Source organism: Camponotus vicinus, unplaced genomic scaffold (genome assembly GCF_025532165.1).
Source record: "Camponotus vicinus isolate PSW18456_S1 unplaced genomic scaffold, iyCamVici1.0 SCAF_3, whole genome shotgun sequence".
Classification (NCBI taxonomy): Eukaryota; Metazoa; Arthropoda; class Insecta; order Hymenoptera; family Formicidae; genus Camponotus; species Camponotus vicinus.
Window position 1 is genome coordinate 17,141,289 of NW_028141967.1, and position 17,416 is coordinate 17,158,704.

At 30.3% G+C, this 17,416-nt stretch overlaps 1 protein-coding gene and 1 long non-coding RNA gene across 7 annotated transcripts in view; one reads left to right on the forward strand and one right to left on the reverse strand.

Moving 5' to 3' along the window:
* Positions 1–2,730: 2,730 nt before the first annotated feature.
* LOC145969379 (uncharacterized) overlaps positions 2,731–17,416 on the reverse strand; it is a 34,266-nt gene continuing 19,580 nt past the window's right edge. For 2 of the 6 annotated variants that reach the window (XR_014438082.1, XR_014438085.1), the window contains exons 3-5: positions 8,005–8,192; positions 7,198–7,463; positions 2,731–3,031 (exon numbers count right to left, since the gene is read on the reverse strand). This is a non-coding gene — a long non-coding RNA (uncharacterized LOC145969379). Of the gene's footprint in view, positions 3,032–6,289; positions 6,795–7,013; positions 7,042–7,197; positions 7,464–8,004; positions 8,193–17,416 lie in introns of those variants that run through there. The other 4 variants (XR_014438086.1, XR_014438083.1, XR_014438084.1 and 1 more) reach the window with 4 other exon arrangements.
* Positions 12,251–17,416, forward strand: part of Hr3 (nuclear hormone receptor 3 ROR-beta) — a 97,343-nt gene continuing 92,177 nt past the window's right edge. Inside the window, exon 1 of the mRNA XM_083095470.1 lies at positions 12,251–13,705. Within this exon, the coding sequence (XP_082951596.1) occupies positions 13,687–13,705 (19 nt within the window). The 5' untranslated portion in view covers positions 12,251–13,686. The remainder of the gene's footprint in view (positions 13,706–17,416) is intronic.

Consider the following 17,416-nt stretch of genomic DNA (forward strand, 5'->3'; position numbering starts at 1 on the left):
TATGTTAATAAATAAATAAAACTTTATATATTATTCTTTGTAACGCAATATCTCTTAAAAAAATGAAGAGAAAAATAAGTATTTCCTTCAAATAGGTACAACTCGACACAATCATAATACTATGTTTAATGTAATATAATACAGTCGAACAGTATTATAATGTATATTATATGTAAGTGTAATAATGAATCTTATACGATACAATTTTTTATTAGAATTATTCTTTTATAGTTATTCTTTTATAATTATTCTTTTATAGTTTATAATTTATAACAATTTTGTTAATTATAACAATCATAATAATTTTATTCATATCATTTATGATATAATGATGTGTCATCGAATTTTATCTGAAAATAATATATATATATATATATATATATATATATATATATATATATATATTATTTTTATATAACAAAAATATGTTACACACGTACAATTTACTATTACACAATGTTGCACGTGCTACGCGCGTACCATTTGTCCTTCCGATGCATTATTCTGCATGCATGTGTGTATGCATGTGTTATGCATGCACGTGTCTTTAAATGTTTATCAGATAAAATTATACATATATATATATATATATTATGTAGAGTAATTTTTAAAAAAATTTTATTCTCTCGAAAACATACACGATAAAATATAAATTAAAAAATATTAAAAAAAAGATATTTATAATATATTTTATTTATTTAAAAAAATATAATTTAGAAATTATTAATAAAAATACTTTTTGCGTTTTGAATGTTGTTACGATAATATTAAATATAATAAAAACAATTTATTCTCTTTAAAGTCGGTAACATAGCATGTAGAAACACGACAGAAGATAATCGTGCTATTACCTTCTCACCGAGTATACCTGGATCTTTCGTTCTTTGCTCGTCGATGGCGCGTCAGTTATGAAACATTCTTTCTTAGAAATTAAAGCCTTATTGATAAAGTCTCATAAGTTTTATGAATTGTTTTGTTTAAGATAAATAATATTTATGAACGTTAAATTTTTATACATAAAGAATTTCCAACATTTATTTTATAATAATTAGTTTATATATAAAGCAATTTACTAAAAAAATCTGTTGATACATAATTATTATTATTACAATATATAAGTGTTTTCAGGAATATTCTTTTTTCTTTCTTTCTCTCCAAAATCTATGCTATTTGTTATTCTTATTTAAGATATAAAATAACTTTATTAAAGGATCACTCTTTAATATAGATAATATTTTACATCGATTCTTATTCAATAATTCTTACTTATATACATAAGATACAAAATTCAGTGCCGTAAAATAATACTTTGCATTATTATATTTGGAAAAGAATTGATATTTTATTTCTCTTTAGCTTTTAAATTTTTTTAAACAGATATAAAAATAAAAAAATTGGAAATTACATCGAAAATCATTCATATACAAAATACATATTTCTCATAACTTTGCTTCAAATATATGTTTATTTTGGGGGAAAAAGATATATTTTATAATATTATAATATGTAAAATAATACAAAATTTTGTATATTTCAGACTTGTGACATTTATATACTTCAAGGTACGATAATATAAAGAAAACACAGCAATTGTAAGGGCACATCCTGATCACATGCGTCTCAACTTTACGAAGAATGAAGTGCGATGTACATAGTACAAGACGTTAGAAGATTTACATATTTATGTACAGACTTATTACTCCCCTTCCCTTTGAAGCGAGAGCATATACGGCTGTTCATACAACTGCCGTACGAGGCATTACAAGCGGGTGCGATGTACCGTTGGATCGCCGTGGGCGTCGCAGCTCTCCTCTTTCTCTGCTGCTAGTTTCTTCTTATTTCTGTCTCTATCCCAGCATGCGTCCCGTTCGAAACATAATTCTCGGATTCGAAGAATCGAACATCAGTGATGATGCTTAATCATGTCCAAAATTACAGGGCGCACGGTTTGTACGAGCATTTCGATTAGGGTTACAACCGTAATTAAAATCAAGTGTATCAATAGTCTAACGTTTTTTTGAAACCTGAATGCCGATATTATAAAAAGAAACACGGGATAAAAATATAAAATTTTTACGTTCAATCAATAGAGAGATAATAAAACATTAAAACAGTGAAGTTTTTTCAAAGTTGAACATATTTGACTTTTGATCGAATATCATCAAAAAGATCAAAAGTGATACATAATATATATTTAAATGAAGGTTGTTTAAAAAATATTACAGAATTATATGGTGCATTTTTTTTAGAAGGAAATATTGTTTGTATCGAACTCTAACGATATCATTAATTTTGCTTGCAATTTATTTAGTAAATTGAAGCAAAAATATCACAAATAGAAAATTCGCTATCTCTGTTTATTAGAATTATTATTTTTCAATAAAAGCTTTTTATGACGAGGAATAATATAAGTTTAATTAATAGTTTAGTCCGCTAAATTAGTAACATATAAGATGTAACGAAATTTTTAATTGCAAGATGTGATGCAACTATCTCAATCTTTTGTGCAACGATAATTTCATTGCTTTTTAGGTTTCTAATAATATACATATATACATAAGTACTGCAATCTCTCTCTCTTATAATTTTATTATCATATTATAAATAAAAACTTAAATAATTTGATGTTTTAATGCAAAGAAATATTTAATAAAAATTTTAAATTGTACGCACACATACAAAATAAAAGAAGCGTTCTGTTAAATTTAACTTTATCACTTACAGGCCGACTATTACATATATACTGTGAAACAATTAAAACTGTATAATGAAGAATTCTCAATGAAATGGCCGAAACCGAAAAAAAGAAACGCATGAAGCCAATTTAAAAAGCAGGTTTTATTATACGCGTGGAGACGAACGGTCCGTGATGGTGAACGAGCAGGCAACAAACGACCGACCATGAACTTCGCAGATGACGTACGCAAAATGTATGGTCAGTGATACATTTCTTCCAAAAAATGCGATTAGTCATTTTTTTACAAGTACTACTTCGAACTTGAAGTATGTCAATATATCATGACGTAAAAATCTAAAACATAACATAACAGCATACATTAATGTGATGTAAGATAGAATGACGTGATTTGTGACAGAAAATATTGTATAAGTCTTTGGAAATTAAGAAACTATACTCTAAGAAGTTTTATAAATTTCTAGAATTTTCATGGGAGAAAATAGAAAAAAAATATTATACCGACTAAATTAAATTTTGAATATATTTATTTAAATAATAAAACTTTATACGTTTAAAAAATTTTGCCATTTTTTATTATTATAAAAAGAATTTTATTATCGTTTCTTGTCACAATAATTCTTATTACTGAAGTAATGAGGCTATCGCGAGTTGGTACCGGCAACATACAGTTTGACTTACTTGATGATGCTTATAACGAAATTGTCTCGTCAAATTAATATTGGAAATTTGCAAATCGTCAAGAAAATTAACGTTTTCATTGCTGAGTTAATATCAGTTTAAGAAATAGCCAAAGTAAAATTATAGAGAAAGAGACGAATTAATCATAAACATATACTAGCAATAGACATAAATGATCGACTGTAAATTTCAAAGTTAAAAATATCAGAGTTCTTAAGCAACTATAGTGCGAAGACCTTCAAATTTCCGATACCCGAAATACGCGACTTTGCCAACTGTCTTTATCATGATCAACCGTTAAATACATCTTTTTACGATTACGTTAAAAGTTTTAACGATGTAGAGCGTTAAAACATATAGAGTGAAAAGACCATCTTTTTAGAAATGCTAAAAGAGTTTTTTGATTTTTAAAAATAAACTGACAGTTATCCATTACGATGCTATCTAAAAAAAGTTAAAAGAAAGACGTACATATATTGCATCAGTATAATATATATATGTATAAGTCCATAAAATATCGCTTATGTTTTACTATATTTTTTTATTAAATTAGGAAAAAATGAAAAATCTTTCGATTCATCTCATATTCTTTACAACTATAAAACTTCAGAGATATGTAAAAGATATGGATATGATATGAAGAGTTTATATCAGAAGAAAAAAGAGCAAAATAAATAAATAAATAAATATATATATATACAGGGTGACCCATTTTAACTTAGGCAGCCAAATAACTCGAAAAATAAGCAAGATAGAGAAAAATGTTTTAGACAAAAGTTGTATGGTTTCGAGGGGGCCATAAGATGGTATCATTGGTTTGACCTTGAAGAGTCATTTGAAGGTCACGTGAAGGTCACTTCAATTTTTTTAAATGGAATACCCTATATATTTTTGTACATTCTTGTAGTTTATTTCGAGAGCTTTCCAAAACACTATAATTAAGTACCTTTCCGTTAAGTACTTTTTGAGTTATGATGCTTGAAATAATTTCTTAATTTTACATAAACCGTAAAATATCTTGTAAAATATTCATTTTTCGATTACCTTACCTTAATACTTTTATGTACAAAATAATGAGAGGAATCAATTGGTGTAAAGAAAACACATAGTTGTTTTTGAGAAAAAATATGGAATTGTTAATTGCAAATTACATATTTTTTCTTCGAAACAACTATGTGTTTTCTTTACACCAATTGATTCCTCTCATTATTTTGTACATAAAACTATTAAGGTAAGGTAATCGAAAAATGAATATTTTACAAGATATTTTACGGTTTATGTAAAATTAAGAAATTATTTCAAGCCTCATAACTCAAAAAGTACTTAACGAAAATGTACTTAATTATAGTGTTTTGGAAAGCTCTCGAGATGAGCTACAAGAATGTACAAAAATATATAGGATGTTCCATTTAAAAAAATTGAAGTGACCTTCACGTGACCTTCAAATGACTCTTCAAGGTCAAACCAATGATACCATCTTATGGCCCCCTCGAAACCATACAACTTTTGTCTAAAACATTTTTCTCTATCTTGCTTATTTTTCGAGTTATTTGGCTGCCTAAGTTAAAATGGGTCACCCTGTATATATATATATATATATATATATATATATATATATATATATATATATATATATATATATATATATAATTTGACATTATAAATTTATTAAAACTACAAAATATATAAAACACATATATTAATAAACTGGAAGTTATCAATGACATGAATAATGACATAATAATGATAAAAATAATAACAATAAATTATATTTCACGGCAAATTTCACATATATCGCCACAATTATACCTCCCAGCTTTTGTGATAAATTAAAAAAAAAATTCTTATTCTCTCTCTATATCTTCATTTTAAATAACGTTTGGAATTAAAAGTTTTAAAATTAAAAATAGCTGAAACAAATATATCTTCAAAATTACTTAAATTTTTAATGTCGTGCTGAAATATGTAGCTAAACAAAACTTCGGTGCTGCTAACATCTGAATCGTTACATCTCGGCGGAGGGAAATAAACAGATTGTTATTGCTTTACGGCGCTCTATAGCGGCGCGATATTATCATAAAATACCGCTTCCCGAGCTATCGGTCACGGTATCCCACGGAAAATTAAAAAACGAGCTCCCCGTACGCGCGCGATAGCCACGAATTACGACTGTCCGTGAACCCCGAGGATGATTTCATCGACGGTGGGGATGCTGTACCGCTATGTGTTACATCGTCGATCTCCACTTCGCGTCCCCCGCCCGCCCTCCTTGCACTCGATGCCCCCTCTTCTCATCACAATTTTCGCAGTCGGGGGCACAACGGTTACGTTTTACCGTTGCGAGCCGTTCGTTCGCTCGCGCGCGGTATCCGTGCTGCGGTTGCGGCTCGGCGTCCGGTATCTTCGCTCTCCAGCACGCCTACTCGCGCGAGAAGCGTGGTTTTGCGCGCGCCTGATTCAGCGATATAGCTCCCGCGCATATTTCAGCATCGGCAGATTTAAGTCGGATTCGCACTAGACGAAGCAGAACAAAGAGACGAGCATGAAAAAGCGTTAATTATTAAATTTTCCTTCCATTTTTCATCAAATTTCTTATAAAATTATAATTAATTAAATAATGCTTCTTTATTGATATTCGCTTGAACTCGGCTTGACGAGCGTTACGTCCATTCGGACCAAGAATCCTCAGACATGCTTCAATCATATTACTCGAGACTATCACAAGATGTCAAAAAATGTCATCCATCAAATACATTTGTTTTTCTTCAATTATGATAATTTATTAACGCAATATACATTTTTTTATTAGGAAAGTTCTTAACGAATTCTTGCGAGCGTATTCGTATTTAAGCAAATGTAATCTTGTATGCATGCTAACTCGAGCACGCAAATTTTTACATAGCATGTCTGAATTTTTGTAACTCAATTAAAGCGCGGAAAAAGCTCAGATAAAAATTATAAAAAATGCTCACTGAAAATTGACGAACATAATTATGCTATTAATAAAATATATATAATTTTCACAGAGAGAAAGCAACTTTATGAAGAGGATATTTCTCTCTGGTGATGCTAACTTCAATAAGCTTCTGTACTATGTTTACGTGTTACGTCAATAAACGTCGACATATTACGTCGTATGATCTTTATTCATTGTTGCACGTAACAGCATCTGTATGGGTCAAGAGAAACAAGCGGCACCAAGAGAGCGGAATCGAAGAGAAAGAAGACCTTCACCTTCGAGCGACTCGGCGAAGCTTTCCTACGAAAGATCCGCCAATAGCACACTGCCAGCTCGCTACCGCGGGGTTGCGCGCGACTCGAATCGATCGTCGTTTCCGGTAACATCAACGTCGTACCCTCGTCGGTCGCAGAAAAAAATCAAAAGAGCCGTTCATCGGTAGCGTAAAATGTCATCGAACTTGAGAAAGCAAAAATTTATCCAAATCTTTTTGATGTCAACGTTTCGCAAAAAAAGAGATATACATATATTATATTAAAATTAATATTTCAATTAAATTAAAAGATATTAATTTTTTAAATTATATAAAAAGTAAGAATTACATTGGAAAATTTCTATATATTTGTATGTATTATTACATATTTTACTCGTCGAATAATCGATGTAATCAACGATATCAAAAATAGATCGGTATCAATACATACTCCTAAAATAAGCAAAATTGAGAGAAGAAATGAAGGATCATAGGTAGAACGTGAATGCTCGCAAAATGGCTACAAAATTTATTAAGCCTGTCAGAAATGAAAAAAAGAACGGTAGAGCATACACGTATACGGATACGAAGATCTCTACAACTAAATACCTGGTAGTAAGCGTTTCACCGAGAGTCGGGCTAGCCTTGGGTTTGGCGCCAAAGACCGGCCTGAGGTCAATGACCATCGGAATATTCACGTTCGACCGGCGGACGATCGCGGGCTCGGTCCAAGCGATTCCTCGAGATTATCGCGCGTTCAAGGGTACGACGAATCGATTTCGCCGAACGGCAAATCTTGATTCTCTCGCCATTGACGTAAAATATCTCCTTTCTTATAATGCTTTTTTGCACTGGCTGTTTCTTTTTAAAATATCCTAGATGAAAAATAAAATCGGAGTTAGTTACTAAAATAAGAAATAAATAATGGGGAAGAGAGGGAGAATTCAGATCGAACATTTCTTATGCGAATGATATATAGAAAATATTGTAGAGAATTAAATTCTGTCTAAATCTGAATAATAATAAAATAGTATTTTAATTTTATTAAAATACTATTTTTTAAATATTATTTTAATTAAATGTTGATATGAATATTAATTATATTAATTTATTATATATTAATTATAATTATAATTATATTGCATATTAATATGTAATGTTAATATGAATATAATGTTCAATATGATTATTACAGCAATTTATTTAACGAGTTTTAACTTGAATATAAATCTGAACACACACATCTCATCATAAATTAATGTTTTTAAGGAATACATATATTCGTACATTTTGAACTTTATGGCAATCTTATTCTACACCTTAACGAAACTAGATGTTATTTAAAATAATGATTTCCTAGTAAATAGATATATAGAATTTCCTAGTAGACAGATCATAGTAGGTAGATCCTATTACCTGACCAGTTTTCTCGAGTCTGAATCCACTTGATTATTATCTGTAGAGACATTTTAAAATCCATTATGTATGCAACACGTCCATCGACAATATAAAAAATATTTCACTAACATATAGAGAGTATCGTCGATAAAATTTAGAACTTTATGAACATGTCAATCTCTTTGCAGATACTTCTTATGCGGAATCTAAAAAAAAATTTTGCAATTTTTAAAGAACTTCTTAAATGTTTCCTTCTTGGTATAATTATTAATTACAATTATTTTTTCATTATTACATATTTAGCATAAATATAATAAGATAAAGGTATTCCGCTCTCTACAATATTAATATTACAAAATAATACATTTTTAAAAAATCTGAATTTTTCTTACATTTTTACACATTCCGAATTAAATCTAAAATAGAAGATATAATAGTTAATGGTTGTAAATTATTGAAAGGTTATAGATATTTTTTATAATAAATTTAAATTATACAATTAAATTCTTTCTCTGCGATCATGTTTTCTCATCGCGAAATATCTAGAATAACAACTGTACGAGAAATCTGCGTGAAACAATTAATTTTTTTTACTAGTGCATGAATGCACTAAGATTTCTTCTGTAATTAATTGACAGCAAGTGTATAATTCAACAACTAGCCACATTTAAAGCAATTCATTAAAAACATTTACTTATGATATAGGTAACTAACTTATACAAATAATTGAGTAAAGAGCTATTTCCAATAGAGACCGAAGCGATAATAAATTTATAATTTATTGTTCTATTTTCCGATTTTTTTTAAATAATTCTTTCTTACTTCTTTTTAATACTGGTATTGATATAATACTCTATTCTGAATGTATCTCGCATTGCTTTGAAATTGTCGTCGATGTATTATTTATTTTTGGATTAACAATACGCATTAATGCACAAATAACAGGATTGAGAGATTAACGTATAATAAAATATCATATACATTCAATCATTTAGTAATAAATAATTCCAAATTCAAGATATAAAAGGTATAAATATTCTGCATAAATATATTTTTTAACGCATTAAATATTTCCATAACGACAATAACATTAAGTATTACGTATTCAATTTTCGCTTTTTGTAATGCGTAGCGCAATAATAATTAAATTCCATCTTGTTATTTCTGTCATAAGATTCGAATAACTAATATTATAACAACTCCATCCGTTATATATATATATATAATATTTCTAGACATTTAAATTATTTTTATAACAAATACTAAGAATCAAACCGAATCAATCTATTATAATTATTTTAATTAACGATAAACGAATCATAAACGTATCAATAAATATAAATGACTATTTATTCAAGCAGATATATTACGCAATTTATTAATTTGAAGTAGGAATCGAAGTAATCAGAGAATAGAAATTGTGATATTTATATAAATGTCAATTATATTACTTTAACGTTGTTAACTCAAATGTATTGTATTACGTTTTAAATTTTTCTCCGATATATAATTTGTTATCATTATCACTTCCAAATTGAGAAGACGAAATAACACACGAATAATCGGATCAAATAATTTAAGTAATGAGAAATCATGATATACTGATTCATTTATTATTAATCAATTAGAAATGCGACGAATGAAATATTTAGCGGTAAAATTATAAATATTTATAAAACGTAAAATATTTGATATTAAATAAAAATGCTCCGGAAAAAGAAATCTGTCACATAGTACATCGTTATATATTCAAAACCGCTCTGCTATAGCTTATATGGCGAAATGTATATTGTATTCGAAAAGCGATCGTTTTTTATGAAAATTAAAATTACAAAAATTAATTAAAATTATAAAATAAGTGATAATTAATATTAAAATTAATATAATCCTCCAAAAATTACACTTTGACGTTGGTGGGAGGGCTTAGTATCTGGAAGGTTTATCCTGAATGGGACGTTAAGTACTCAAGTTTTTAACACTTTCGATTGATATCGCTTTTCGTGTTTTAATTAATTCAAGTGCCGTATAAATGTCGCGTAATTTGAGTTCGGGAGTGCCATGCAAAGTCTCGTGCGTCCGAATTCGGGAGTGTCATTTAAAGTGTCGGGTGTGTGAATCAACAAAGTCTGGTGATCTTGATATTTTAAGGAGAGGAGGAAGCTTAGGATATATATCGGGTACCGTCAGAGTAATCCTAGGGTAAATAATTTATTACTTGTATATCACTTATTTATTAATCGCGTATAATTTGATATATTTCCTTAAATGATTTAAACAAAAGAGAAAAAGCTTTTTATATAAAAGCTTTTTCTATCATCCCCCTCTCTGTAAAATAAGTTCTGTTTAATAAGAAATAAGATCTTATCAGAATTTATAAAATTAGTACATTAAATATCTCCTTATTAATATAAAATTTAATGCGATAGAATATTAATATTTTGAAATATTAATTATTTTGGACGTTACTACAATTTGAATCTACTATTTATATGTTACAGAACAACGTAGCTTCAATACCTTCAACTCGGCTATTGCACATTGGTGAGTGACAAATTTTTATTTTATTTTTTAATAAATTTATAAAGATTGTAGATATAAATTGTAGATTATAAATAAATCTGTTACTTTAAAATGGATGGGTTAAAACAGATTAGATTGAACATTTCATCCTGAATATATGATTTGTCGATTTATCGCGCATACAAGGATGTATTCGCATACGCACACGTAAAACGGCAAAAGAGAGCACGTGGTCTCAATATCATTTACATATATATATCATGATTTATATTGATACCAATGTTTTGTCTTATACGATAAAAAATTAGTTATAAGATATATGCCAATTGATAATTTCTTATGTTTTTTACCAAGCATTCTGTATAATAGTCAGAACTTAAATAAAAGCAATTAAAGAAAATATTATAAAAATCATCATTATCAAAATTGATATCTTCATTTAGACAATATTAATATACAATACAAATTAGACCTGATTAAATTTTCGAATTTGCTTTTTGAATAAAAATCAAAAAATATAAGAACGAGAACATATAATATAAAATAAAATTATAACAAGTTTCAAACATGATTTTTTTACATAAAGATTTTATTTAAGTTTCTTCATGTTTATATGAACATTAAAAAAAGATATTCACGCATATATTACATATTTAAAATATAGTTTAATGTTTCTCTCTTTCTTTATATAATCTTATTATATGTAATCTAAGGATGAAATATAGAAATTGATGCAAGAAAGCAATACTCACACACAAGTATTTTTTCCAGTACACACATCACAAGTATAAATTTAAAAAGGACAGGAAATTCTATTTATATAGTACATTTTATTTGATTTAATTTACAAAAACGGATAAAGGAAAAAAGAATAGGAAATTCTATTTATGTTGAGCAGAATTTTTTCTGCTGATTTAATTTATAAAAATGTTAAATTTACAAAAACGTTATTAATTATATGTATTATTATTAATTACATAAATGATTATATATAATTTATTCTAATAATGCATCAATTTTTTCCTAGTTTTATAACCTAAATAAAATATTATGTTCTCTTTTTATATAAGATAGCTAAAATTAGTTAATTTATATATATATATATATATATATATATATATATATATATATACAATCAATCTCAATTATCTTTGATTTTGATTATCATCATTGATTTCTTATTTTACTAAACATCGAGACTGCATATCTTTGATTAATCCGCGTGCTTAATGTATGACGGATCCGGCAAGATATCAAACTTGAAGAGGGTAGCATACTATGGCGAATAACGGTGAACGGCGCGATCGGGCGACGTATGTCACGGAAGAGATCCGCGTGCATGGGGAAGCGGAGGCGGCAAGACTGTGAAATAAAGAAAACAAAAAAAATGGTGAAGCGAATACAATAGATAGCCAAGGAAGACGAAAGACAAAAAGAAGAAAAAAAAAAGAATCGATAAGCAAGCGAGAGCCATCACAGGAAAAGAATAGAGAGACAGAGTAGGAAGAAAGTCGCAAAAGGCGAAAGAGAGAAGAAAAATATGAGAAAGCGGAACAAGAAAGCGTGAGAAGAAAGTAGGGAGCGGGAGATTCAAGCCAAGAGGACCAACGAAAAAGGAGGAGAGCAAAGACGGAGCAAGAGCGCAAGAAAAATGGAGAAGGATGAAAAACGAAGAAGATGAGGGAGAAGGAGGAAGAGGAGGCAAAACATAAGAAGAGGACCACAGTGAGGAAGACAGTCGTTTTGGTGGGGAATGAAGAAAGACTGCTCGCTTATGCTACCGCTCGTCTGGTAGGGGCACGCGAACGACGGCGAACCGGTGGAGGCGGAAGAATGAACTGGTGAACCTACGTAGAAGGGGCAGGGTGATGGTGGCGGCGGCGGCGGCGGTGGCAGCCGACGGTGGTGAGGGCACGACGACGAGCAACACCGTGCGCGAGCACCTGTGGATCACCGTGGTAGAGTCACTCACCAGCTACCACCACCGGACCACCGCCGAACCTCGAGGAGAATAGGTAGAATCGAACGGAAACGGACGCGCAACGGAACGTACGAAGAGACCGCGGTAGAAAAATTCCCGAACAAGAAAGTCTCGCATAAAAAGAAAAAAGGAAACACTCGGCAATTCTTAAATAATGCAAAAATAGTAGGCGATAATCGCGACTAATAGCGCCACGACGATCTTATTAACAGTTCACCATCGAAGAGGCAAAAATCACTTCCTGATCGCGTGTGTGAGGCTTTAGTTTCCTTGAGAAGATAAACGAGGATGATGTTTGATTGGTGATTATTTATTACGGAAGTAATTCTTTTAGGCAAAGGAAGATTAAAGCAGCCGAAATTGTAAAAGAGTACATCAAATACTATGAGTGCAAATTTGGAATTACAGTGATACGCGCGCAAGCGCGTAAGAATACGGTTCATATATATATTGACTTGAATGTGACCTCTGAAAGATTAAAGGTTTGATTACAATCTATATTGGATTTTCCATCCCGTGCTGTCGCGATTTATCGATTCTTAATCACGTCAATTCCGGTTTCAAAAGTAGTAGTTGTGGTCAATGACGTCTTGTGGGAACGCATCGTATTCGCAGAGAGCAACGAACTCCAACGATTTGTCATCGAAATTTAATCGATATGAAACTGATTTTATGCAATTTGTGAGCATTTAATTTATCGAGCTGATTCGAAACATTGTATGATAATTAATTAAAAGGATCAATTAAATCTGGAAAGACTGAAAGAGAGATCATAAAATTGAGACCTATATAGCAAAAACTTGTATTCGCATCTTTGAAATTGAAACAGTGCAACAGAAGAAGAAGAAAAAAAAAGAATAAGCTCGAATGTACGAGCGTCCGAATAGGAATCCAAGAAATCGTAAGTGGAGGACAAAACTGTGATCGATTCTGGATCGAGCGTCGCGACGCTCGATATCAGTATGTGGCGGAGACGCGTTCTTTAATCTCTGATCTTAAGGAGAGAAGTGTGAATGTAGTTGAATGACCAGTGAGAAATCGATTGAAGGGACGAACCGAAAAGGACGGAATTATTCTTAACGCGAGCAGTGATTAACGGATTTGCTTAAGTGGGTGATAAGTGAGAAAGTCGAGGTGAGATAAGGGCGATTTTTGGGAGAGGCGGCGTGGTGAATACCAGGATATGCGAGCTCTACAAGATGCCTAGCACTATAAGAGGTGAGTGACACGTCGCATCAGTTTATCGAAATAAAAAGAATTTTATGCAAGTCTCATGCGAGGATGTTTTGTGACACTTTTTGTGAAATGAAGTATTCTTTAATTACAACGTGTCAATCTGTCAACGATAATTACAATATATTAATTAATTTCGTGCAACGTTATACATAATTATTGCATAAAATTTTACTTGTTTTCGATAATATCGCGGTAAAATTTATTCCTGGCGTAAAAGGTGAAAGACTTCGGAGAATTTCACGATATAAGCGAATCCGAGTGTGTAGATTTAATGGACGCCATCAAAGATTCACACGGCATCGATTCTTTGAGCGCTTTAACCCCTTTTGTTGCGGCCGACTAATCTAACGGAGAAGAGGCTCGCATCTTTTTTGCGAAATACTGACTTGATCACTGTTATAAAAAACATACTGTACATCGTCTATTGTGTGTGTGCAAACTAACAATGTCATGTTCTCGTAAACATCGCGGTAAATTGATCGAATGGAATCTTGATGAATCGTTCGTCAAACATCTGCTGATATCTCAGAATTATTGACGTAAATTTTTGAGTCGAATCGTCTATAATAGTAGTTTTTTTCATGATATTTATTTACTTTGCATTATACACGTTTAATTCTTTGTGGCATAATGATCGCATAATTTGTCCGTTCATAGATGTTTCTAGCCTTCCTGAACAAATTATTTAACAAACATTGCTGTTTTTTATCAGCTAAATTTTTAATCCTTTTGTAAGCCGTGTAAAGTTTATGAAATAATATTCATTTTTATATATTGTAAGAAATTATAATGATGTCAAAAAGAGAAAAGACTGTCTGTATAATATGTACGGTCTTAAATGATAAAAATTTTACATCAATGTCCGATTTTTGCATTTTATCTGAATTTATAGACTAGGAGAGATGGATTATAGTTTGAAGTTATAAATTTGCTTCTATCCATTGTGAAGAGATTAATAGTAAATCAATCTAGAATTATTCAAGAGTATAGAGAAATAATAAAAGAAAGATATTCAATTATAATGAAAAGGAATACTAATGACAGAGAAATAGGCTCGTTCGCAAAAGGTAGCAGTACGCGATGTTGCGGTCATGATGGCAGGGTCACTCGAGGTCAGTAACATACTGACGACGTGGTCGCGTAATCCGCGACGCTCTTCTGAGATCCATCGAGTATGCGCTCTTTATTTGATCCGTGAGCATCTACTTCTTGAAATTTATTTGCCTTAACAATTATATCAATCTTAATTATGAAAATGACCAAACTTTTATTTATTTATTAAAATTGAGGAAAGCTTATTGACAGAATATTCTACAACTACAGTCGCATAATAAATTAATGGGATTTAAAAAATCATTATTATATTAATAACATTTCAGAGATATGAATTGTAAATGATACAGGTTTAGAAAATTGATTAAATTTTCACGAAAAATTAATTATGCAATTGCTTGAAAAACGTAAAATCCTAAAAGATACCTTTTTTCAAGCTTATATAATTCCACATTCGCGTGCAAATGTCGCAATTGCTATCGATTTTATCCCTTGATAATTACGATATAGCATCATGTGCTGACTGGTCCCGTATGAATAATTACAATTAGTTATAATTTCGAATATCTCCTTTGCGAATACGATAATTTTAGTCAATTCCATTCAAAAATAATTATTTTGCTATGTAATATTTAATATGCGTTCCATTATATCTGAAAAACATAGCAGATATAATTAATTTAATAATATCGGATTTAATACATAAAGATATATTATAGAGAGGTGTATATAGAGATTTAATACATAGAGATATATTAATAAATATATATTATTAACACATTATATTAATAAGCCGTCTATTTGTGTGCTGCGTCATAATAAATACGATATGATTAAGTCGATTGGTGATTTTTCTATTGCCGCAAATTATATTGACATTTTTAACCAATCTTATCAGAATTATAAGAAAATCAAGTAAGAAATATAATAATTTTAATGTTATTAAAAATTTGGTGTATTTGCATTTTCATAATAATTAGCGATTCGCTATAAAAATTTAAATGCTAAAATGAGATATTAATAGGATTAACTTTGGGAATATATACTAAAATTATTTAGTTTCCTTTATTATGTGTCGAAATATTTGACTAATATATTATTAATTTATTCCATTAAAGAAAGAATATGTTAACAAATTATGAAGACAAAATAATAAAATAATATAATAGTAATAAAATATTTTTTATAAATTAGTTAATAATATATGTAATAATATATTAAATTGTATAATAGAAATAATATAAAACAATATAAAATAAATATAAGAAAAAATCTAAGAAAAAATCAGGAAACGAAAATAAAACCACGTAAATTGTATTTTGTACATTCATAGACATAAAAGTTAAAAAACAAGATAGATATGTTGATATTAAATCGAATGTATGCAAAAGCAGATACGTACATCAAATTATATTAATTGACTGAAAGCGATGAAGCTACGTAGTCATTATAAAACCTCATATGAAGATAAAGATAAGCAGACGGAAATATGCACAATACAACTTTAGTGCTATAGAAATATTTTTTATAGAAATATTTTTAAAAAACATATCATGTAAGTAAAAAACAAGTAGATTGCAAAGTATCAAAACGATAACGAATAAAATTATTGAATAAATTATCAGGATTGTTGAGGAAGTATCGGGATTTAAATTCCAAGAAATATTACGCAATCAAAAATTGAGCAACATGGGAAGAGGAAATAAACGGAATAAGAGGAGAAACCTCGAAAAGACGGGGAAAGGGTGAGGAAGGAGCGAAGGGAAGGACAGATAATGAAAGGCGAGATTCTCTTTCTGCGACAGGTGGTAAAGACCTTGGTAAATTTAAGGGCGTTGCGATCGATTACCTAACTGGGGACGGCCATGAAGAGGATTTCGGTTCCCGGTGCGGCCCGGACCCCGATGGGTCGGCGGCGCCCATCGCCCGAACTAAGCGTCGACGGGCTTGCTGCTCGGTACACGAACAAAAGCAAGGGTCAATGAACCCTCCAAACGTATACCGCACGCACGCACGCACGCACGCACGTGATCCCACCACGCATTCATGTGCGCCCGCTCTCCGTCTTTGTCCTCGGCGCTCTCCCCATTTTTCTTTATCCTTATCGCAAAATGCGATACGGATGATATCGTGGACGAAATTTTGACGTTGGCAAGCCGGAAAAAGATTTATTTGAGTCGGTGAAAATAGGAGTCAAATTGAATAAGCAAGAGAGCTCCATTATGCGAGATAGGTGAAATTATGACCTAGCTTCATACGATATTGTATGTCGGATTTTCATGAGTTGAAATGATATATTTCATGCAAATCACGACGAAAATTCAGAGTTGTCACATTGCGAAAAACGAACAAAGTTATACCGCAATGACGTGCAATCAAATATATTTAGCACGCAATGTAAAAAAAATAAATTCGCAAATATGTGACATACAGTGATTTTTTTGTAGAATTTTCTCTCCATCTATTCTCTCTGTCTATTTTAATATAATAATTGTAAAATTGAGAAAAATCTAAATAACCATAAACTTGATTTTTTCGCAAACAAGTAATTAATTTTATATGCACACATTTTTTATTTTTACACTTATCTTTCTATTACATTTTTCAGTTTATATATATATACTTCAATTTTGTTAGTTT